At 42.8% G+C, this 23,706-nt stretch overlaps 1 protein-coding gene across 5 annotated transcripts in view; it reads right to left on the reverse strand.

Annotated features, from left to right (window-relative positions):
- The window catches only part of LOC137414408 (uncharacterized), a 383,519-nt gene that overhangs the window by 73,844 nt on the left and 285,969 nt on the right, over window positions 1-23,706 (reverse strand). For 4 of the 5 annotated variants that reach the window (XM_078781942.1, XM_068099932.2, XM_068099930.2 and 1 more), the window contains 8 exons: window positions 19,986-20,068; window positions 16,442-16,468; window positions 14,743-14,943; window positions 14,611-14,637; window positions 6,154-6,216; window positions 4,983-5,036; window positions 2,238-2,285; window positions 851-967 (listed from right to left, as the gene is read on the reverse strand). In XM_078781942.1, coding sequence (XP_078638068.1) covers window positions 851-967; window positions 2,238-2,285; window positions 4,983-5,036; window positions 6,154-6,216; window positions 14,611-14,637; window positions 14,743-14,943; window positions 16,442-16,468; window positions 19,986-20,068 — 620 coding nt within the window. The remainder of the gene's footprint in view (window positions 1-850; window positions 968-2,237; window positions 2,286-4,982; window positions 5,037-6,153; window positions 6,217-14,610; window positions 14,638-14,742; window positions 14,944-16,441; window positions 16,469-19,985; window positions 20,069-23,706) is intronic. The other variant, XM_068099931.2, reaches the window with a different exon arrangement.

Here is a 23,706-nt window from a genome sequence, read left to right on the forward strand (position 1 = left end):
CGTTACCTGCATCCTTTGTTTGTCCACTTCTGTATATTTTCTCCATCATCCCTGCTGTTGGGATTTCCCCCTTCTATTCCTGCTGTTCCTTTTTTATGTTACATCTTGATCCATTCTGTGTTCTAGCTCTTCCACTTTGACTATGTACACAAAAAGTCACACTACACACTTATAGGTTTTCAAAAATAATAGAAACATGGATACGTGAGTTGTTCGTACTTGATGTAAACTTCCTGTGTTTGGAGAATTTCTTCAGATCTATTCTTGTAATTCTCCACCAGTTGAAATAATCTTTTCTTTGGAATTTTGTCCTATTCTCAGAGATATACTGTAATTAATATAACTGCTGCAAACATTCTTAAGGTAGCTAACCTCCACAGCTTTCTGCCATGACATATCCATTGGGATGAGGTCAGAAGATTGAGAGGTTTTGTCAAGTACCCTGAACTTGTTACAATTCAAAAATGCAATGATTCACTTGTTCCCATGTTTGCTGCCATTTTGATGTTGGGAAAAGTAAGTGGCTTATCTTTTGAGCTTCTGAGCTTGAAGAAGCAATTTCCACTTTAAGACATCCTGATATATAATGGTATTCACACAGTCTTCTATGTGCGGTTGGCCAGAGGCTTAACCACTAAAACAACTGAGTAATTAATAATTATCGACCACGTGGAAACAACACCAAATCACCTGATTTTTGCAAATCTTATTTATCCTTAAAAATTTTCACTTTTCTATGTTGTGGTGTGGGTCTACCAACATTGGTCTACACTAGTAACACAGAGGCCTTCTCTGTGGGGCGGTAAAAACTCTGAAACTGTATATTATCTGTGTGGCGTCTTCTACTCACTGGCACCATTGTTTGTCCAGAACCGATTCCAGATACTGGTTTTCCTCGTAGCCCTGGTTCACCACGTGGTCCTGGAGGACCAGGCAGACCAGGAGAACCAGGAGGGCCTTGCAGCAGCTATAACAGAAAATACAAGAGAAAGAGGTAATTATTTGTTTTATACTGAAAATAGTACAAGAGAAAACATGGTGAACATGGCCAGTACAGATGAACAAGATCATTGAGTTTAAACACTTAATTGTAGAGAACATGGTTGGTGAAAGCATAAAAATATTGTACATTAGTATGGAAGACAGCAAGGAATGCAAGAAGCGGTCACTTTGTAGGACTGTAGAGAAAATAATGTTGTACAAACACAGGAAGGTGTGCTCACAAGCGTGGTGTAACCAGTGGACAAAAAAGTGGAAGATAATGAAAAATATGAATTTGGAAAGTTTAACAAAGAGTGGATTCAAGGATAAACAAATGTTTGAAGCTACACAGTTGTGAATGGTCTGGTCCTAACCCCACAATCCATCTGCCCCTGCTGCACATACCTGGGGGAGACCACGCACAGAGACCCAAGAGGATGCAAGACCAGAATGAGGCGGAATAAGACAGAGACCATCGACCTGTTGGCAATGGCAAAGTGATAGGCCCATAGACTCAGCTTAATTGCAAGATATTCCAATTATCTTGAAAGCCTTGGTTTCCAGGGTGTCAAGTGAGCGGGATGTGAGGCAGGGGAGTCATCCAGGAAAGGGAGAGCAGTACTCCATCAAGCTGTGGATGAAAGCCTTGTACGTGGATAAGAGCTCAAGCATTCCAAGGAAGGACTTTGCATAATGGAGGATGCCCTGTCGGCATCTGGCTTTGAAGGCCAACTTTGAAATGTGGCTTGCCCAAGAGAAATCATGGCTGAGAGTGACACCCACAAGTTTGAGTGATTGAACCTCTTCGAGAGGGTTGTTGAGAACGTTGATGGGAAGTAGCAAGATGGAGCTGAATACTTGCAGAAGCAAAACCCAGTAGTTGTCAATGTTCAGAATACATTGAGTGCTTTGCTCTAATGGGAAAATATCAAATCTATTGATTATTTTTGTACCTTCATTCTATGAATTGCCATTACAGTCTGATTATTATTTATCATGTGTAATTATTACTAATTATTATTACTGAAACTTACTTGCAGAACTTCACGGACCTCTGTGTGTACATAATAAATAGGAGCTCCCTTAAGCTAGAAAAGTTGCCTTAGCTCACACAAAATGTCTGTAGAGTAAATCTTTGGTCTACTCCATGCATTGTGGGGAAGGTTTTGGGGACATTTTCATCAGAGAAAGGTATTTTTGCCCAATGCAAGGTACATGATTATCATGACGACAACACCTACAGCAAACAACAGTACCTTGTCATCAAGGTCTCTATCTCCAGATGCATCAGTATCGTCGACAAACTGCAAAAAACAAAGATTTGAAAAAAAAACCCAGGAACAACAGGCTTCCAACCATATTTTATATTGGGAATTTTATGTTGGGAATTTTATATTCACACCGTTAACGCAAATTGACATTTAAAGTGCATGAAGACAGAATGCGGAAGCTGTTTAGCCTCCACTCGTGCCTGCTGCACATTTACATCTCCACACAATACATTTGTGTAACGAAAACAAACGTCTCATCGACCTGTATCTGGTTGTATAATACAATGGTAGTTTCCTATTGTCCCACACACGCTTGGTCCGGTTTGTGAGTATGGAAGCCCCTGCATGTCTTTCCGATGTGTGAATTGAGCGTCATGTAGACGACAGTTAATTGTAAAGAGCAGAATATGTGCACAACTCCTGACATGGGGTTAGCTTCTACTACAGTCACCACAACTTGTGCCATAATTCTAGTCCTTTTGTGATTGGTTGAGAGACCAAAACTCCAACCTCACACATGTGAGCACAAATATTTTGGGAGTTTTCCAATCTCGTCCTCATGGTATCCAGCAAGCATCGTCAGCAAAAAAAACTTAAACTTTGCTCTTGGAGATGCGATGTTGAAGAGTTTCTATTTGATCACGTGTGGATATGTACAGATTCGGTGAGGAAGGATGGTGGGCGAGGCAGCAGATAGAAAACTATACCCAAGAGTCTTGGTGCCAACCAAATCTCTTTTTAACAGAAGGATGGATTTCAAAGCTCTCCACATCATACCAGACTACAACCTTGGTACTGCCTTGAAAGAATAAAATCAAACAGAGGAAAATTCAGAGGGGCGGGTTGGGAAGGGGGTGACATGTTCTCTGGAGCAAATGGAAAAGGCCTTTCCATTGACCAGGCCAGAAGCCTTTGTGAGATGTATGAAAATTATATGGATAGAGGTTTTCCTTGTTCGTGGTCTTTTCTTACAGTTGCCTTGGTGTGAAGTACCTGTTGATAGTTAATTTGCCAACAAGGAAGTTGCACCGATACTCTGGGAATACAGCTTCATCAGGAACCTGCAGATTTTTAAAACAACGATTCATGCAAATGTCTTTCGAGCAACACTACGGACAGAAATTCCTCTGAATATGTTGCAATCACTTTGATCTTCACTTTTATACAACGTTATTATGTTGTATTGTGTTGGCATCGTGTGTATGTTGTGGTACTCTTCCTTCCCTCCAGCAAATGAGCAAGACATCATGTAGATGTTGAAGCACATGGCCTTCTTGTTTCAGGATTTCATTTGGAATTACTTTGCATTTTCCTGCATCCCTTCCTTGTGCTACAAGACGAATGCCTCTTCAAGCTCATTTTGAAACGATTGAATGATTGAGCTTTTCAATTGGATGGAGTTTGGGAATCGCAGGTTTCATGTGTATATAGTTCATGGTGGTGTTGCACCATGATTGCATGTTTTTGCTTCTGTCAGTGCGATTTCTCGATTGAGAGATATTCGTGAGACAGTCGTCTTAGATGATGGACCTATTGCTTTCTTGATTCCATCAATTATACCTCTTATGTTGCCATTCTCAAAGGAGGTTTGCATCATCTCACACCGATTGAGACCGTCCAAGTACGTATCGCTTTGCTGTTTATTTTCCTGCGCTGCTGACCACTCATGTTAACACACATCACAGGAGAGGTGTTCATGTTATCATGGAGATATTCTGTACAGATTGTATGAGTAAGTGCAAATGTTTGTTCAAAATGTGTTGCAAACCAGTCTGTCTTGTACACAATATATTTTACCAACTGAGAGTTGACCTGCAACTAAAAAAGGATATGTTGACCATATGGGAGTTGAGGGATCATCTACGTTTTTAGTGTTGCCCTACATCAGAGCCAATGAGTGTGAGCTCTTTGCCTTTTGCTTCGTTATGCCTCCTACGAATGATGAATGCTTCAAACGTCAGCTGAACTCCATTTCCAACAGCAGTAAAAAATACTCTTGAATTGACAAAATCATTCTCTTATCTTGACTGCCTGGTGTTGGCTTAGCGGTTAGGGTGCCTGCTTGGGATCCTAGGATCCTGGGTTTGAATCCCGGTCGATCGCTGAATTAATGCCGGGGGGTTGACTCAGCCTGTCATCCTTCCGAGGTCGGCAAATTGAGTACCAGTTCACTGGTAATTCCCTGTGTGTTGCAAGAGGCGACTAACAGGGTTGGTGGCAGGAAGGGCATCCGGTCATAAAACATTGCTTCAAAAAGGGGAACACAGTGCCCCAAAAACGCCAACCCCTGCTCTGCGGGGGAAAATGGCCTCTAAAAGTGGTTCTTTTCTCTTATCTTGTCTGCCGACGCAGACCGACATTACCCTTCCCAGAGATGGCCATTCGGTTTGATCTTGTCCAGTGTTTTTAGCAAACACTCAGGATGCAGCTGCGCATTTAAAGTTCGGAGTTAAATGTATGCTGCATCAGCATTCAGGAAGTTTCAATTGATGACACCGCTTCTCTAACACGTGTAGTGAATGGAGACACCTCCCTTGCTGCTTTGCTTTATTAATGAAAGCAGGCAAGAGTTTTGGTTACTATGATGGAAGTTCCTTAGCAAAAAGTCTTATTTTACAGGTATTATCACAGTCTGCACTGTAGAAACGGTCACTATGGAGATACATAGTGCCATGGTTGAATAATATGTCACACACTGAAGCTGACTTACATTATCCAAGTTAGTCTTACCTCAGAGATACCTGGAGGACCAGGAGGACCAGGAGGACCAATCACATCTAGTCCCTGCAATAAAAGAGAGACAAAGGGAGGAAAACATTTGCATGTTAGAATATCAGGTAACAGCTCAGTATGCCATGGTCAAGTGGATTTACAAACGTCTATTTCAACAAGTCTTTGACTGGCACGTCTCTAGTGGGAGTTGCTGTACCATGCAGCATCCCAAAGAGGAAAATTGCCCTTTCCACATCTTTGCTTTTTTGCAATAATTATAGAATTGAAGTGGCATGTATTGTATTTCCTCCTCTTTACAAGCTACTTTATTAGCCCATCCCTCACACAGCAGGTAACAGGGTTTTGTAATCACTCCTGTGTGTGTGTCTGTCTGTCAGAACCATAACCTTTTTTTTACCATTTGAGTTTTGTCATCAAATTTTCACCAAAGCTTTGTTATGAGAATATGGAGAAGGCAGATTCATAATTTGGTCAAAAGGAAAAGGTCAACATCACATAAAATCGTCAATTTACATCCGATTGACCTGAAATTTTAAGAATTTGCATATTGGGTCACTGAATTGGTTCACCAATCAAAAGCTAGGAGCTGATTATTTTTTTAGACGTAAAGCTCAAAGGTCAAGGCTGCGTAAAAACATCAATTTTGTTTTTGTATTTTTAAACTGTTTTTGTTATTTTGAGCATACGGAAGAAGAAGAAGACATCTGAATACAAATGGACGTGGATGGGCTTTGCATTTTCAGACGCCTTCTAGTTAAACACTGAAATCTGGATTCTAATATGAGAGTAAAGATCACAATGTCACATTTCAACTCACAGACAAAGGCTGTGAGAGATAAACATGGAATTTTCAAGTTGGCACGTAAAAAATGGAATAGTTATGATTGCAAATTCATAAATGACTAATTAGTAATTAATAAATTGATTTCAAAATAACTTTAACTTGCCTATTCTATTTCAGTCCAGGACAGGACACAGGTGTCTCTAAAACATGGTCCATTACTTTCTGTTCTCTGTAATTAATTACCATTGTATTTACAGTAATTTTTTTTATTTCATCTCTCTATCTCATATTTATCCTTCCCCTATTTCTTCCAGGTCATTCTCCTCGAGTTTTACAACACTTGTGAAAGAGTAAAGAAAAAACCAATAGTATCATGCATGTTACCTTATCACCTTTCTCTCCAGATTGCCCCATGTGGCCAGGAAGTCCATCACTGCCATCTTCCCCCTGGAAGAATGAAAAAGGTGCTCCTCTAGATCAGTGTGCTTAACAGGATATCACAGAAGTAGGGCCACTGTGTTTGAACTGTCTTCGCTGCGGGTTTAATTGTCGACCCAAATATTACTGTCGAATTGGTGTTTCGCAGGCCGGGATTTGGAGCAAGAAGTGTGCCATCCCTCAGATACGACTTTAAGTAAATGACCTGTCTGCTAGCATTGATTGCTGGTGGAATTTGAAGAGCCCATTAAATGACCCAGATAACACTTTACTATGGCTCTAATTTGGCCCAGAGAGGAGATGGACATCACCAGATCTATTTGTCCATACATGGTGCGTGAACAATCTTCATGCTCATCGGAAAGATGAGATACAATCATCCCTGTAATTCTGTTGCAAATAACAGAATCAAAAAAATTATTTACAGGATATCGGTACATATTTCAAGGCTTTGTGGTAAAAAATTTATTGAATTCAGAGGTGTACAAAATTAGTTATGAATTTCGACGTTAGTTCCATTCTTTTCAAGCATCCTTTCACGATACTCCAAGACCCTTTTCTGTCGCATTCTGACTGTATGCGTATGTCGCATTTTCTCCAAGGACTGCTTGAATCCACTCTTTCAGCTCCTGGAATGTTTGCTGGTTGAGTTTCGTAAACCTTGCCCTTAAGAAAGCCCCACAAGAAGAAATTGCACGTGCCCACTGGGTTCTCCAGGTTCGCGAATGGTTCAACGAGACTTCTCCTGACAGGTTGATGGGTCACAGTTCGCCCAATATGCCTCGGCCCCTCGTTCGCCAGATCTTACCCCATGCAATTTCCTCTTGTGTTTTCTAATTTTTTGTAAACATTTTGTTTGATTGTGTTTCTTAGCAAAATAATTATAAGGTTCAAAACTGGGAGTAGATAAATGGTCCACCCTGTAGGACATTCAGACTTGTTTCAAGATTTCCTTTTCAAACAATAAGCTGGTAAATCAACCACCTTCACAAACAAAGCAGAAATGGCACACTCTTCCCTTATTTCTTTTCACAGCAAAATGTAACTGCAAGAAAAGGCAGCTCCTGCCCATTGAATTCCCACTTCACCACACCCGAGTACTCGACCGTCCGAATATATGCATCACAGACAGACAAGCACATGGGAATTTTTTTACTACTTTGGGGATGAGGAAGGGAGATTGGCTGAAGAGTTTAGCTATCTAGTCTTACCTCAGAAAAAAAAAAAAAAATCTCTCATGGGGAAAGGAGGATGAAGGTCCATAAACACAAACAAATATTGATATAAAACAATAAAACTTGCTCTCCTGCTTCGGACTATCTGCAAAGTTAGACAACCTAGCATTGGCACATCTGTATTCTAATTTTTCTTTGCAAAAGTAGTGGTTCCACAACTAAGCACTGCACGACCATAACGGCATGTGTTCATTTGCGACATCACTCTTTGCAGCTAACTGTCCCGTGAATACATTTTTCAATCCATCCTCATAGTTTACCAAATAAAATGCTTCCTCTATCATTACCAAGTGATATCCTACAGGCGACCTGAATATTGATATCTTTATTAAAATATAAATATACGAGAGAATTCATAGAACACCTTACCCGACGCAGCCTTGAGAAAAAGGACATGGGAAGTGTTACATATTTATGTGAATGTATATGAATTACTATTCAGGGCTTTGCTTATCAATGTGTAGTCGATTAAAGGTTGTTGTGATTAAAGGGTCAGGAGCCCTTCTGAGAAAAAGGAGACCGGAAACGGAAGAAGAAAAGACACGAGGTCCTGGAGACGCGACGATTCTTTTTCTTCCTGGTCGAGCTCGGACGCGAGCGGTATCGATTGAGCAACGTAAGAGAATCGGCGTTTCAAAGCCCGTCTGGCGAGAGGAGTTACCGGGACGTGTAACTACCCTTTGACACGTCAAGTCACTGTGGGTTCGTGCACGGAACCAAGCAGCTGGCACAGTTCGCCTCGCCGTCTACAAGGCCGCGTACGGGTCGCACCTTGGGCCGCGCGCGCTGGGCAAGCCGCGTGTTGCTTTGCCTGCTTTACATTACCCGCTTTGCTTGGCCAGGAGGTGCGCGCTGCAGCCGTTGTTCCCGGTACGGGACGTGCCCGGTGAAAGCACGTCAGGAAGGGTCCGTTCAACCGCATGTGTGCGGAGAAGCCGACCATCATCTTGGTCAGGAGGGGCCCAGAGACATTGTGAGGGACAGACAAAAGGGGTCGTGAGTACCCAAGGGGTCGGGAGTGGGGAAAGGGGACACACACATATATATGAGATGGCCATCGTAATCACATTGGTGATTGATTGTTGATTGTGGATTGTTGATGGTTGTTGATGGTTGATTCCTTGGGGGAATATATTATTGATTACTCTGGATCCTTGGTGTGGGGGTTTCTTATTGACTGGAATTCATATGGATTGCGTTACGAAAGCGTATAAATAATAGATCTTTCTGGCGGAGTTCCTCTCACGGTCCGGGGGTCACCGAGACCAGGTAGTCACCGGGAGGACCACGTAACATAATTGGGGGCTCGTCCAAATTACGATTTGCGGATTCGCAATTGGGTCTACGTCCGGGATTTAAAATTGTATAACATAATAAAATAATAGTTTTTATTAATTAAAATTAATTAATTAATTATTAATTGGTAAATTTTTGAGAAATTGTGGTAAAGTCTTGGGTGAAGGTTAACAGGTGTTAACGATAGTCACCATGGCGTTTGTTGCACAGAACTTTGCGGTAACACCTAGTGAGGCACAGTTCCGAGCGTTACTAAAAGCGGACCTCTTGAAATTGGCCAAACATTTTAACTTGGAGGTCCGAACTAATTTGAGGAAGGCAGAGTTGCAGACCACGGTGATACAGTCTATGGTGGGAGTAGGAACATGGGACGAGTTAGCCTGGCAGTGGCTACCCGAAGAACCAGAAGACGTTGAGCTCCGGAAACTGGAGTTGCAATTACAGAGCCAGGAACGGATTAAAGAAGAAGAAAGGAAAGCAGAAGAGAGGAGAGAAGAGAAACAAGCAGAGGAAAGGAGAGTGGAACGAGAACTCCAGGAAAGGTTAGCAGAAGAAGAAAGGAAAGCAAAAAAGGAAAGAGCAGAAGAAGAAAGGAAAGCAGAAAAGGAAAGAGCAGAAGAAGAAAGGAAAGCAGAAGAGAGGAGAGAAGAGAAACAAGCAGAGGAAAGGAGAGTGGAACGAGAACTCCAGGAAAGGTTAGAAGGGAGAAAAGCAGAGGAGAGGAGAGCTGCAAGGGACCTCGAAGCAGAGGAGAGAAAAGCGGAAAGGGAATTAAAGGAACGTGACATGGAGCTTCAGCAAGAAATTAAATTCAAGGAGCTGGAGTTAATGAGAGAACGGGGAGAGGTACCACCCTTGCTGACGGGGTCAACACCTAGCCAGAACACCTGGGATGTGGGCAGACATGTGAGGCTGGTTCCACCCTTCAGTGAAAAGGAAGTCGCTAAATTTTTTCCACACTTTGAGAAAGTGGCTCGACAGTTAAACTGGCCGGAGGAGGCCTGGACCATACTAGTGCAAAGTGTGCTGGAGGGAAAAGCTCAAGAGATTTATTCGGCGCTACCAATGGACCAATGTGCAGATTATGAAGTATTGAAGAAGCACATCCTCAAAGCCTATGAGTTGGTTCTGGAAGCTTACCGGCAAAAATTCAGGAATGCCAGGAAGAGGGAGAGTGAGACCCATGTGGAGTTTGCCAGAGTGAAAGAAAACATGTTTGATCGGTGGTGTGAGTCAAAAGGAGTCGGGAAAGACTTCGAAACATTGCGTGACTTGATCCTGGTGGAGGAATTTCAACAGTGTGTCCACGAGGACATCAAAGTGTACCTGCAGGAAAAGAAAGTACCGAAGTTGTGGGACGCAGCCACCCTGGCAGATGATTATGCCTTAACACACCGGATAGGGGTCCACAAACCTAACTCCTCGCCTAGATCTCCGCAGGGGAGGTGGGGAACAGCAGGTGCGGAGAACGACAATACATGGCGGCGGCCTCGAGAGGATTATGGGGACAACGCGGATACCCCACCTGTTCGAAATCAGAGGGCTGCGGGCCCAAGACAAACGTATTTTTCGGGGGGCCCGAGGCAGACCACGAGTTTTTCCTCCGGGCCTACCGTAAAATTCGGACTATTAGCCGCAACTTTTTCCCTCAACTTTGACCTCTGCGGCTAAAATAACGATGCGGCTTGTTTATGGAATTTTCATAAACTTGGAGTGAATGAATCCATGATCAGACGTTGGAGAAAGCAGAGGGGCGAACTTTCTCGCTGCAAAAAGTCAACAAAGGCTTTCAGAGGTAGGAAATGCCGATGGCCCGAACTGGAAGACGAACTTGAAGACTGGGTTAACACACAGAGAGTGGATGGTCGGGGTGTTTCTACTGTTCAGATTAGACTCAAAGCAAGATCGATCGCTGCAGAAAAGAAAATAGAAGAATTTCAGGGCGGGCAGTCATGGTGTTTCAGATTTATGAAACGCAAAGGTCTTTCTGTCAGAGCACGAACGACTCTCTGTCAACAACTCCCTCCTGACTTCGAAGAAAAAATCGCAAACTTTCGGAACTACACGCAGGAGAAAATAGCAGAGAACGTCATTGCTCCGCAGGACATAATTAATATGGATGAGGTCCCTCTAACCTTTGACCTACCTCTCAATCGGACTGTAAACAAAAAAGGCAACCGTGATTGAATTTGTGCTTTGCGCGCGTCTGACAAGTTTCTGTGGCTGTCGAGTTTCTCACTTTTTGTGGTTAATAAATGGTTGCGGCTTATAAACCAGTGCGGCTTGTGTGTGTTTAAATTCCAGTTTTAAAAAAAAATTAGGGGATGCGGCTTATATAACGATGCGCTCAATGGTCCGAAATTTACGGTACTTGCGCTTTTTGCAAGAAACCTGGACACTTGATGTCCAGTTGTTACCTCATGAAAAGGGAAGACCCAGAGCGGAGTCCGACTAGTACAACTCCGAATACGATGGCAAACGTAAGAAATCGCCCACAGAAGAGTTACCAACCATTTATTTATGAGGGGTTGGTCTCACTCCAGGGAGACTTGACTAACCCAAGACCGGTTAGGGTTTTGAGGGACACAGGAGCCCATCAATCCTTAATGCTTGAAGGCATTTTGCCATTGTCAAAGAGTACCGCAACTGGTGATAGTGTTCGGTTACAAGGGATCGGTGGCTGTGTTAGTGCCCCACTTCATGTCATCCATTTGGAATCCGATTTGGTGTCAGGACCGGTCACCGTCGGTTTACAAGCCACGCTTCCTGTAGAGGGAGTATCTGTGATTATCGGGAATGATTTGGCCGGGGGGCAAATTTATGGTAACCCGAGGGTTGGTAAAGAGCACAGCAGGGAAAATAACACCCCACCAGCTCGGGATGGTGACAAAAGTTCCAAGTTATTTGTAGGGGGACTGAACTTCAACACAGAGGAAGAAGTTCTGACCTCTGTCTTCAACAGATATGGGCCGCTGGTGGAAGTGCGGGTGGTAAAAGACAGGGAAACGCAACGGTCAAGAGGGTTCGGCTTTGTCACGTTTGCAAGCACAAGAGACGCCAGGGAGGCAGAGAAGAATTGGAATGGTAAGGATTTGGAGGGTCGGACCATAACAGTAGGGAAGGCCTTTCGTAGGCGTCGAGAGGTCTACAGAAGAGGACAACTTGGCAGAGTTTTGGGGTTGGCAGCAGCCGATATTACTATGGAGGCTCCCAGAGTTACGGCACCTCCCGAAAGAATGAATGTCAGAGCACTGGCCGAGAAAGAGACCGCCAGTCAGGTAACGGCTGGGACAAGGGGTCCCACCGTAACGGTTAGGAGTCTGGAGAGTTGAAGCACTATATACGGGGGAGCCGCCGAGCCGGGGCTCGTACACGGACTAACCGTGAACGCCACGTTCTTAAAGGCATCCAGGTAGTGAACTTTCCTGCACGGACTAACCGTGAACTCCACGTTCTTAAAGGCATCCATGTAATGAACTTTCCTCCCCGGACTAACCGTGAACTCCACATTCCTTAAGGCGTCCATGTAGGGAATATTCCGCTGGGCCTCCCGAAAAAGTGCTATAGAGAGGTTTAAATTTGGGGGCTTTGGTCACCACCTCTTAACCGTCATTCAAGAGAAACTAGAAGTGGTTGACGCTTGGTCCAGAGGGAATTAATCTAGGGGATCGTGTGAAATTTTGTTGCTTTATTTTTAAGTGATGACTGTGCCCGTGGGAACTGATGAGTTGGGGGGGGGTGAGTTATCTGGTTTGTTTATCCAAGTTGGCCGGCAAAGAAAGTTTTCGCTGGGTTCAAACTTTCTTTCTTGAAGGGGGGGAGTGTTACATATTTATGTGAATGTATGTGAATTACTATTCCGGGCTTTGCTTATCAATGTGTAGTCGATTAAAGGTTGTTGTGATTAAAGGGTCAGGAGCCCTTCTGAGAAAAAGGAGACCGGAAACGGAAGAAGAAAAGACACGAGGTCCTGGAGACGCGACGATTCTTTTTCTTCCTGGTCGAGCTCGGACGCGAGCGGTATCGATTGAGCAACGTAAGATAATTGGCGTTTCAAAGCCCGTCTGGCGAGAGGAGTTACCGGGACGTGTAACTACCCTTTGACACGTCAAGTCACTGTGGGTTCGTGCACGGAACCAAGCAGCTGGCACAGTTCGCCTCGCCGTCTACAAGGCCGCGTACGGGTCGCACATTGGGCCGCGCGCGCTGGGCAAGCCGCGTGTTGCTTTGCCTGCTTTACATTACCCGCTTTGCTTGGCCAGGAGGTGCGCGCTGCAGCCGTTGTTCCCGGTACGGGACGTGCCCGGTGAAAGCACGTCAGGAAGGGTCCGTTCAACCGCCCGTGTGCGGAGAAGCCGACCATCATCTTGGTCAGGAGGGGCCCAGAGACATTGTGAGGGACAGACAAAAGGGGTCGTGAGTACCCAAGGGGTCGGGAGTGGGGAAAGGGGACACACACATATATAAGATGGCCATCGTAATCACATTGGTGATTGATTGTTGATTGTGGATTGTTGATGGTTGTTGATGGTTGATTCCTTGGGGGAATATATGATTGATTACTCTGGATCCTTGGTGTGGGGGTTTCTTATTGACTGGAATTCATATGGATTGCGTTACGAAAGCGTATAAATAATAGATCTTTCTGGCGGAGTTCCTCTCACGGTCCGGGGGTCACCGAGACCAGGTAGTCACCGGGAGGACCACGTAACAGAAGGGTCTTTTAAACTCTTGCTTTGCATTTCCAAGAATGATCTATATGTCCTACAAGCTGCGTTCTGTCTAAATCTCAATATTCCCCAACGCCGAGAGTGTGAGCTGCAATGTTGATTGGTCGAGATGGCGTAAAATGCCGTAATATTTTGTCCAATTACTGCTAAACAGGAGGTTTTGGGAAGTGGCAAGAATGCGATTTGTGTTCTAGAGTGTTCAAGTATATAACTCAATTGAAATAAAATAAATATTTTAAAGGTTATCGAAAAAAACCTCTTTCAGAGGTTTACCGCCATTGATGCACCGTCTTTTACACCACCTTATTGAAGGCATTCAATTAGTTATTCGTGCCTGCTGTTTGTGTCCATTTATGACGTCCATAAAAACAGCAAGTTTCCTGTTTAGAATGATTTTCTATTTTGTTTGACTGCCAGACAGGCAGGCTAAAACAATTGCCTTACTCCTCTATGTTGTCTGGTAATTATGCAGTAAACCCTTCAATACCACAGGGGTTACGCTCAAGGGGAAATGCCACGATATTTAAAACCGCAATAGTTAAAACCAATTTTGTATGGTAATACGGCGGTTCGGTTTCCGAACGTCGAGAAAATATGGAGGAAGGTGTGCGGCAGCTAAAAATGTCACAATTGAAATAAAAAGGTAAAATAAATATAAATCGGCTTTATTATGAAGTATCCTGCTGCATTGAAGCAGATTAAACAATTATTATGTTCAGAAGTGATTAAATTTGCCCCCTCGCCCACACCATTCCTCCCCTATTAATCTGTTAAATGGTTTTCTTTTGTAATCTGTCAATGTGTTTCTTTTATAAATCGTTCTGCAGCTCGTAAACCAGCAAATAAATAAAATTAAAAGAATTTATTTTGTCTATCATTTTACACTTTGGAGCCATTCCATTATTGACTGTGCCTGAAAGGCTCGTGGTGCAAGATAACCAACCATGACAGCTCAGTTCAAAACCACGATTGGTCGAAATTAAGCCCGCAACAACTAAATCGGTGTATAAAGAGGTTGCCCACAATTGGTCAAAACGACAATATTCATACCCGCGATATTTGTGGGTTTACCGCACCACAGTAGTTTTAAAACATTTTTGACTTAAACGATACACAAAGAAGTTCTCATATTGCACACTTACTGGCTTCCCAGGAAGTCCTGGCATTCCCTGCAAATAAAAACAAAAACAAAATAAACACAAAGGTATATTTAATAAGTTGATATAAAAGTTTTTTGGGGCTGTAGTCAGTCTTTCATTTGAATATCTACTTACGGAGCTTCCCTTACTGCCCGGGACACCAGTAGGCCCCACAGAGCCCATGGGTCCCTGGGGTCCAGGAAGGTACGTCGTCTGATCACCGGGCAGATCACCAGGGCCTGGCATGCCAGGTGGGCCGGGAACGCCTGGTGTGCCAGGGCTACCATAATCTCCATGTTCTCCTTTTGGTCCAGTTGGTCCAACACCATCATCACCCTATGACACAGAGAGGTTAAGCCACATTTGCTTTTACAGCATTGGAGCACCACAAAGAACACGCCTTTATCTTCATTTCCCTCGGTCTTCAATACGAACATCATTTCCCCCTATCTTCTGTGACTTGCACACCAGTCTGCCCTGTCTGTGATCTGGACATCCATTAATTCCACCATACTAGCATCGTACATTTCTCTAGTGAAGCTCTTTCATTACTCTTATCACTTATACAAATCAAAGATGTATAAAATACAATCCTTCTACGCATTGGGTGTTATAACGGACTGCAGATGCCACATACGTTGTATTTGCAAGTGTCTCAGCAAATTTCCGCATCTTGTTACAATCTAAATTATAATTTATATTTCAATCAAAAAGGGGTATAATGAAACACCATGCCCAAGTAAAGCCTAAAATCCCAACCCCTTAATATACACAAAGAATTAAGTTAAGCACCCCCCCCGTTTTTTTACAACCTCGCACATTACAAGTTTGTTGTCGTCAAAACAGTGTAATATACCCATGATATTGCTATATTTTCTGGAGAAGTGATATTATGGTCACATAAAAACATAACAATCATGCCGTTTTCAATATTTTATTCTGAATAATTTAAGGTGAAATTTTTTGGGAATTTTAGGCATATTTTCACCTCAATTTAAGTATGGAGCTATAGGTCCATCACGGACAGTGTGGATGACGTTTATGTTTTCTAACGTACAGTCATTGTTCTGAGAAGACCTCTAGCGATCTTTGCGTCAATAACGTGTGTAGGACCCACGTGATCGGATCACTGACTCAACCCTACGTCTCATAGACCCTGTAAGCCGTCGTATGCGTTGCTGTGGCAGGTTGTTCCATTCCCGATGTAATGCACGTTCCAATTCATCCAGATTGGCTATTGGAGGGACCATCTTCGCAATTTGTCGTCCCAACATGTCCCAAACGTGCTCGAGGGGGTTCAACCTGCCACAGCAACGCATACGACGGCTTACAGGGTCTATGAGACGTAGGGTTGAGTCAGTGATCCGATCACGTGGGTCCTACACACGTTATTGACGCAAAGATCGCTAGAGGTCTTCTCAGAACAATGACTGTACGTTAGAAAACATAAACGTCATCCACACTGTCCGTGATGGACCTATAGCTCCATACTTAAATTGAGGTGAAAATATGCCTAAAATTCCCAAAAATTTTCACCTTAAATTATTCAGAATAAAATATTGAAAACGGCATGATTGTTATGTTTTTATGTGACCATAATATCACTTCTCCAGAAAATATAGCAATATCATGGGTATATTACACTGTTTTGACGACAACAAACTTGTAATGTGCGAGGTTGTAAAAAAACGGGGGGGGGGGGGTGCTTAACTTAATTCTTTGTGTATATATGGAATTTCTTTTATAAAATTGTCAAAAAAATTATCACGTTTGATTTTTCAACAAAATTCCAGGAGTATCAATTCGACCTTTTTTAATAAATAGTTTGCCTCACCTTCATTCCTGGTTCACCTCTTTCTCCCTGTAAACATAAACATCAACAGAAGTAGAGCGTAAGGAATAGAGTGAAACGGATTGTTTGTACAATGCTCTCACATGCTCTTTAATACAGCACAATGCTATCCTGAAAGTGATAAATGCCAATTTTACATAAACACTTCCTGGTAGTGATGAGAGCATTTGCTGAAAACTAGTAACCTCGAACTCGGGGATAACAAGGTTTTAAAATGCACAATCAAGGACATCAATTGTACTGTGGGTAATTGGCTTTGTCACAAGTTAGGACCACCGAGGTCCTTCATCCATTACTGCGCCAGTAACTTGTACCAGGTGTTAAAAAGGAAGGAAAAGGAAGGGGCAAGGAAGAGCTTGGGGGAGTTTACTTATAACTGTACAAGTACAAACACTATGGCAGTATTTCTCAAACGGTGGGTCATGATCCCCAAGGGGGCCGTGAGTGGGTTTCCATGGGGGTCATGAGTTGTGTAGGCTAATTAGTTACACAAGTCCTAGTGATGTTCCCAACGACTTACCCATGTGAACTTGCATTCTCAACCTTAGTAGTGATCAAAACTAAAATGTGAAACAGGCTGATCGATGTCGAGAGCGAGCTATGATGTTCGCTGAGTAAGACTAGACCTAGAATTGACATGTGTGCAAAAAGGAAATAAAAATGACCCAGGTTCCAGCACTTTTATTACTCCTGTAGTCAGGGTTGGAACTAATTGGCCCAGCCCAGTTTCCCCCACCTGGGTTAAAACCCCACTTAAATAAACCCAGTATTTTCCCAGTAAAGTGAGTTTTTCCAAAATCCCCATTCCTGTCTTTTGTTTTTTCAACCCTTGTAAGGGATATCAGTGGGTCGCAGCGACCAAATACCAGGATGGGTGGGTCGTCTGGTGAATCCATCTGAGAAACACTGCCTTATAGGGACAGGGAGAATATTTAGCTCACCACGATGTTCAACAAGTCTTTACGTCGTATTTGATCCAAAACGTCGTCCAACATCAGATCATCACAACGTCACACCAGTGTTGCTTTGCTTTATTTTGGGCACAGAGTTCTTTTTATCCATAAAGGTGTCACAGAATTCCAGTGTAATACCAAGACTATTAGGTACTCTGTTACGGTGGATCATAAACCGATATATTATTTATTATTCGTTGTCCGAGTCATTGTCCGGTACAAAAGTATGTTTCAGAACCGATGTATTAGGCAGATGAGTTTATCGGTCAATCTTGGCATTCCTACTCCTCCTGCTGTTCTTCGCTCTCCTAACTGTGCGGACATATTGTGTTGCCTTCGTGCAATATCGGAACACATGATCATGTTTGCAAGTTATTCCTTCTTTCCATGGATACAAGCAAGTTTTTTTTTTTCTGTGGATACAAGGAAGTTATTCCTTCTTTCCATGGATACAAACTCAAGTTGTTGTTAGCAATGAAAAGTGACCCAATATGCCTAAGATGTAAAAATCTGAATGTGCCTCAGACATGACTTACATATTACCATCATTTTTTAGGGTTTGTCTCACTGCTAATTTAAACTGAATGTACAGCAAAGTGAACATAAATCAGTGATGCAATGGAAGATGAAAATGGAAAACAGGGCAGAATTAAATTTAAGAATGCATTTATCTGTCAGTTAACATGGAGGTTGCAATCGATGAAGCACACTCAACAAATAAAGTCAAAGTGTGGAATAAGATGCTGAATCTGTTTGGGGGAAAAAAAATCTGGGGTTTGCAAAGTTTATCAGATGGATTGTAAGGAAAGGTCGACTATACAAGGAATATACACAATACAAGGAAAGGTCAACTCACCTGTAACGAATTTCACCTGAATACTGAATCACTAACCACAAGACAAAGACAGCAAATTACCACACACAATGGAAGGAGACAACCGCTCACAGCGTACATTCAGACAGACATCATCTTTTTTTGGGGTGTGAGAGGGACGAAGATGCGGAGAGGATAAGCATGGGTAATCGACATCAGAAGTAAAAGAAAGAGGGTGCAGTGTGGTGGGGGTGGTGGGTGGTGCAGTGATGGGTCACAGCCAAGCTCATGCAGCACATCACACGATCTCTACCTGAAACCTGGTCACATCCATCTACATATCTATATAATCAACTATTCAGTGCTCTCTAGTCATATCAATTTCAACAACAACAACAACATGCATTTTAAGGCCATTTTCCCTGCTAGGGCAGAATTTACAGCGGGGGTTAATCAACTTCAACCATCTCCAAAAATAGGAGTTTGCTATGTCTAGCTCCTATAAAATCTCATCTTTTAACACACCCCCGATGTAAAAAATCTCCTCTCTAATAAAAATTCAACCATTTCTGAAAAAAAAAAATTTTTTTACCCTAACTAAAAAGGAGAGAGAGAGGGGGGGGGATGTTGTTCCCCTTCGATATTTTTAGCGATTTTATCACAACTGCTTGGAATTTCAAATTCGCCTTTCAGGACTTCTTTACCTTGGGTCTTGCGCATGTTTTGGTACCAAATATGTCCAAATTGGACTTATCGTTCAGGTGTCACGTAACAATAATCACATGTCCTACTTTTGGGTCTTTGGGGGTATTTTGGGTCCTCTGGTTCCATCGAGTCTGAAAGGGTCTTCAGGGTCTTCGGGGTCTTTTGGAGGTGTTGGTGGTCTTAAGGGTCTTGGGGGGACTTAAAAGGATCTCAGCAGTCTAAAGGATCGAAAGGTATATTCCAACGATATGTAATTAATAGACGTACATAATTAATAGACAGAGTGCAACCGGCGTTCAAACAGTACGTGATTAATAGATATATAATCACACAGCTCCAAGGCTTCCCGGACATACTGCCTCGCACACCGTGTTTTTCGGTTATATATATATACATATATGTAGATCACTATGCATTGCACTCTAGCAGGCGATGTAACCAATATACTGATACACAATGCTCTACTTTTCCAAGGAGATATCATGGGAATAACACTTTAGAAAGAACCCTTAAAAAACTTAATACCCCTAAAACTCACCAGACACCTAAATACCCCGCTGAGTGCAATGAGAAAGGCGATGCCATTGTTGCGATGCTGATTGTACCCAGACTATCCCGGGAAGTTATGGCATTCCCCCCAAGCTCAGTGGCTCATCAGTATGTCCACCATGTGTGTGTGTGTGTGTGTGTGTGAAATGTGTGAGTGACAGCTCCATGACATCCTTAGGCCTTGCTTCTTAAAAAAAGGCTTTGTTCCCAACTTTTACCCCAGAATGCCTATATAAGTTCATGTAACCTTCTTTTTTTGTAAAATCCGACTGGTCTATCATCCTGGACCATCTTTTCATGTATTGAGAACATGCAAGTGGCACTGCCACGGTCGTATACTTGTGTAGACACCCCGAGTGGTGCTAGTAAATGGTAAGGGGTCTGAAATGGTAAAGTGGATGCAGACAATAACCAGGTAACATTGCCAGATATTAGAATGAATATAGTCAACAAATGGGTGCAGGGAATCGATACAGGATAAAACTAGGTGCATGCACCGAGTTACCTTGTCTCCCTTGCCCAATGGTCGTGTCACAGATTCGGGAAAGGTTAGCATCGCTGACCCCATATCGCCCTTCATGGAAGCACCTATGAAAAGTGGACAACAAGTACACTCGCACTGAACAACACGGAAATAGCTTGTGAGCTTCTCCCGGTGCAGTATAACATCAGTCAGCAAATATATCTCTCTTAAATAAGCAAATACTGCATACACAAGGAAGTTAGATGGAGGAAAAGGTCATTTGGCCAATCAGGTCTGTGCTACATTAACACCACGTGCATTCAATTTTACAGTTTATCGACTTAATGTTAGTGGGGGGCAGGGGGCGGGGGGGTTGTGGGGGCATGGAGGGGAGGTTATGGGGGAGGAGAACAGTCAGGCAGGTACCTCCAACCTACAACAACACTATGACATCACCGCAAGGGGACAACTTACAGCATTGATCAAGCTTTATGGGAAAATTGGGCAATGGTTCAAAATGCCACAAGTAGAGAAAATATAATAGCTGCAGCGATGTTTCACCCTAATTTGGGCTCATCAGTGCAGAAGAATGCTTAAAATTATTGTCTGATTGGGCTGAAACGTATTTTGTAATCATAGATGGTATGACCCCTGTCCTGCCTGTGCATAGCAAGGCCAAAACAAATCCAAACCCTAATCATATAGTGATACAAGTCCAATCCAATCCCATTATTTTTGTACCAAATAAATACCTTCTGCTTATTCTAAATACCATTCCTTACCTCCCTGCACAACACCCTCGTCTCTTTCTGCCTCTGGATTTACAGGTCACTGGAATAGTGGAACATACTTACTCGGCACACTACACCTTTGCTCCTTTTTCCTCCTCCTGTTAGCTTGGATCCCAAAAAGCACCTACGTCTCTTCTCTCCCTCTCAAAGTTTGCATACCTGACATCGAATAGCCTTGCTCTACTACCCTGAATCCTAACTCTTAACACAACTCCTGCACCAAAATGCTCTCCTATCTCCACCTCCTCCACCATATTGAGATCATTACTTAAAAAAGAGGTCTAACACTCCACCTCCCCCGATTAGCTTATATCTACAAACTGGTTTGAAAAGCAATCCTGGACTAAATGGAGGAAATCTTCATCTGCTCTTCCCTTTCCCTGTCCCTAATATATCCCTGGCAGGTTGAAATCCACGATAATCAATACTCTCCCCTCACCACATGCCTTTACGAATCGTCCAGGTACCCTTCTTTCCAGCACTTCCCTCAAACCAGGAGTCCTACAAAAGTATCCCACAAGTATCTTACTATTCTTACAACCTCTAATCTCGATCCATAAAGAATCCTCCACATTAGTTCCCTCCTCAATATCATCTCTTTCTTGTGTTACAATATTCTCTTTCACCCAGGTTGCTACACTCCTTCCTAGTCTACCTTTCCTCTTACATCTGACCCAGGGGTGTCGTGACAAATTTTGAGGTACTGGAGCCTTGCAAAAATGTGTTGGCCGTGACGTCATCTCCAGATCACATTGAGTTTTAACATGGCACTAACTATATATTAGTCCCCAAAATGAGTGATAAATAAAATACTGTTCGCACATTTTACCATGATGAACAAAAGATTAACAGTTTAACACAAACATGTTCACACACACATGAGAATCCCCTTTTAATAAAAAGTTACCATTTGCGACAAAACTATGTATTTTAAGAAATAAAGTTTTAAGATTATTTTTATTACCATGTGGTAAGGGTTGGTAGGATGGCCTAGACATATATGCACACTCGCCTCTAAACTGTCTGGTTGGTGTCCACTGATAGACGTTAAGCCGGGTATCCGGTCTGCTAGCATTATTTATTTAGTTGATGTCTTTCTTTGAATTGACAAAAGAAGATAAAGCTTAATTGGGCCTGGATAAACACCCGGCAGATTGGCATGATGTTAATACACAGTGTATAACATCATGCTTATCTGTTCTGCCAACACGAATCTGTGTTATTGATCTATTATGGGCCTACCTTTTCTTGTACCACCTGATAGCCATTCTTCACAAGAACAGTCATGTCATTGATCCACCCAGACTTCAACTAGTTTTCCATGTCTTTACGTCTTCCAGGGCGTAAATACTTTGTCTGTGTTATCGATAACCTGTATCTTACTATAATTCACCAAATGTCTGACTGTCTGTCCGTCCGTCTGTTCCCAGGTACCGCAAAAACGGCTGAACCGATCGCGCCGAAATTTTGGGTGGGTAATCCTGGGACCGCCTGGAGTAAAATAGGCTGTGTTGTTTTTCCAATTTTTTCCCCAATTTTCCAATTTTTCCAATTTTCCAGTTTTTCCAAACACGATGGAATAATATTTACCGATATGAACAGTGATGTGGCTTTTATTGAAATTCTACAAATACTGTTTAGATTTTGATGATTTGCGGGTGACGTGATTGAACGGATGTTTATATGAATCGTTTAAAATAGAAAAAGCCTTCAATTTCTGATATTTTGCCTTTTAATTTGGGCCTCCCAATTGAAGCCCCGCCCCTAGGGCAGGTACCGTTGCTAGTTGTTATAATATTACTCCCTAGACAAAGAGTCCAACGTATCGACATATCCAAGATTTGATTCCGATGATTTGGCCATGAAAGCACACAAAGCACGATAACTCAACCAATCGTGAACGTGCATGTTTTTTGGGGGTTTTGTTTTAACTGTTGCAGAGCTAATCTCCCCTCCGATGGATTGACGTGCTGGAGCGCCACTCCGGTGCACTCCGGCTGGACTCCACTCCTGATTTAACGAAACATCTTGTACAGTAGCCTTCTAGTGTTGTCCTCCAATTTCTCTCTTCTTTAAACCAAGTCTTACTGCAATTATGTCGAACTCCATGCTGTCTACTTTAGTTTCAAGTTCTTCCATCATATTATTTAAACTCTCGGCATTGGTATGGAATATTTTTTCACATTTCCCTTCCTGTAATTGTTTTTTTCTGCCTGGCCTTACCAATTATGTTATCGGTAGTAGTTCCTTCTTTTATAGCCTAAACACCCCCCCTTACCCAATAAAAGCCCTAATGTCTTCCTCAACTCCCACTGCAAATTTTGCTGTCCCCTTTCCGTTTTGCCTATGCTCAACATTCTGGAAACACTCCCTCTGCCCCTAAAATTACTCCCATTGCTTCCTAAACACAAAAACTTGCTGCTTACACCATTCTTCCAAACACAGACAAACATAATCACTTTCCTCGTTAATTCAATTGCCTTTCCTATTCTCCTAAGACCAGAAAACATTACCTCACAATCCTTTGCTTTCAGTCAGCTACACAATATCCGGTACATATTTTTTTTCCTCCAAGTAAACTTTCTGTGTGCGATTTACTCCAAGTCTTCCACAGCCGTCTTCCTGCCCTGATCCCACACAATGTCACTTGACCTTCTTTCAATATCCCTTCCTCATACTCCTTCAAAACAAGACACGACTCATGGTCTACAATCCTTACTGTGGAATTAAAGGTCAACCTATTTAATAGATTAATCAGCAATGAAAACAATGGCCTCACCCTTGCCTACACTCATTCCAGCCTCACCCTTGCCTACACTCATTCCAGCCTCACCCTTGCCTACACTCATTCCAGCCTCACCCTTGCCTACACTCATTCCAGCCTCACCCTTGCCTACACTCATTCCAGCCTCACCCTTGCCTACACTCATTCCAGCCTCACCCTTGCCTACACTCATTCCAGCCTCACCCTT

The sequence above is a fragment of the Myxine glutinosa genome, chromosome 7 (genome assembly GCF_964187855.1).
Source record: "Myxine glutinosa chromosome 7, kmMyxGlut1.1, whole genome shotgun sequence".
Taxonomy (NCBI): Eukaryota; Metazoa; Chordata; class Myxini; order Myxiniformes; family Myxinidae; genus Myxine; species Myxine glutinosa.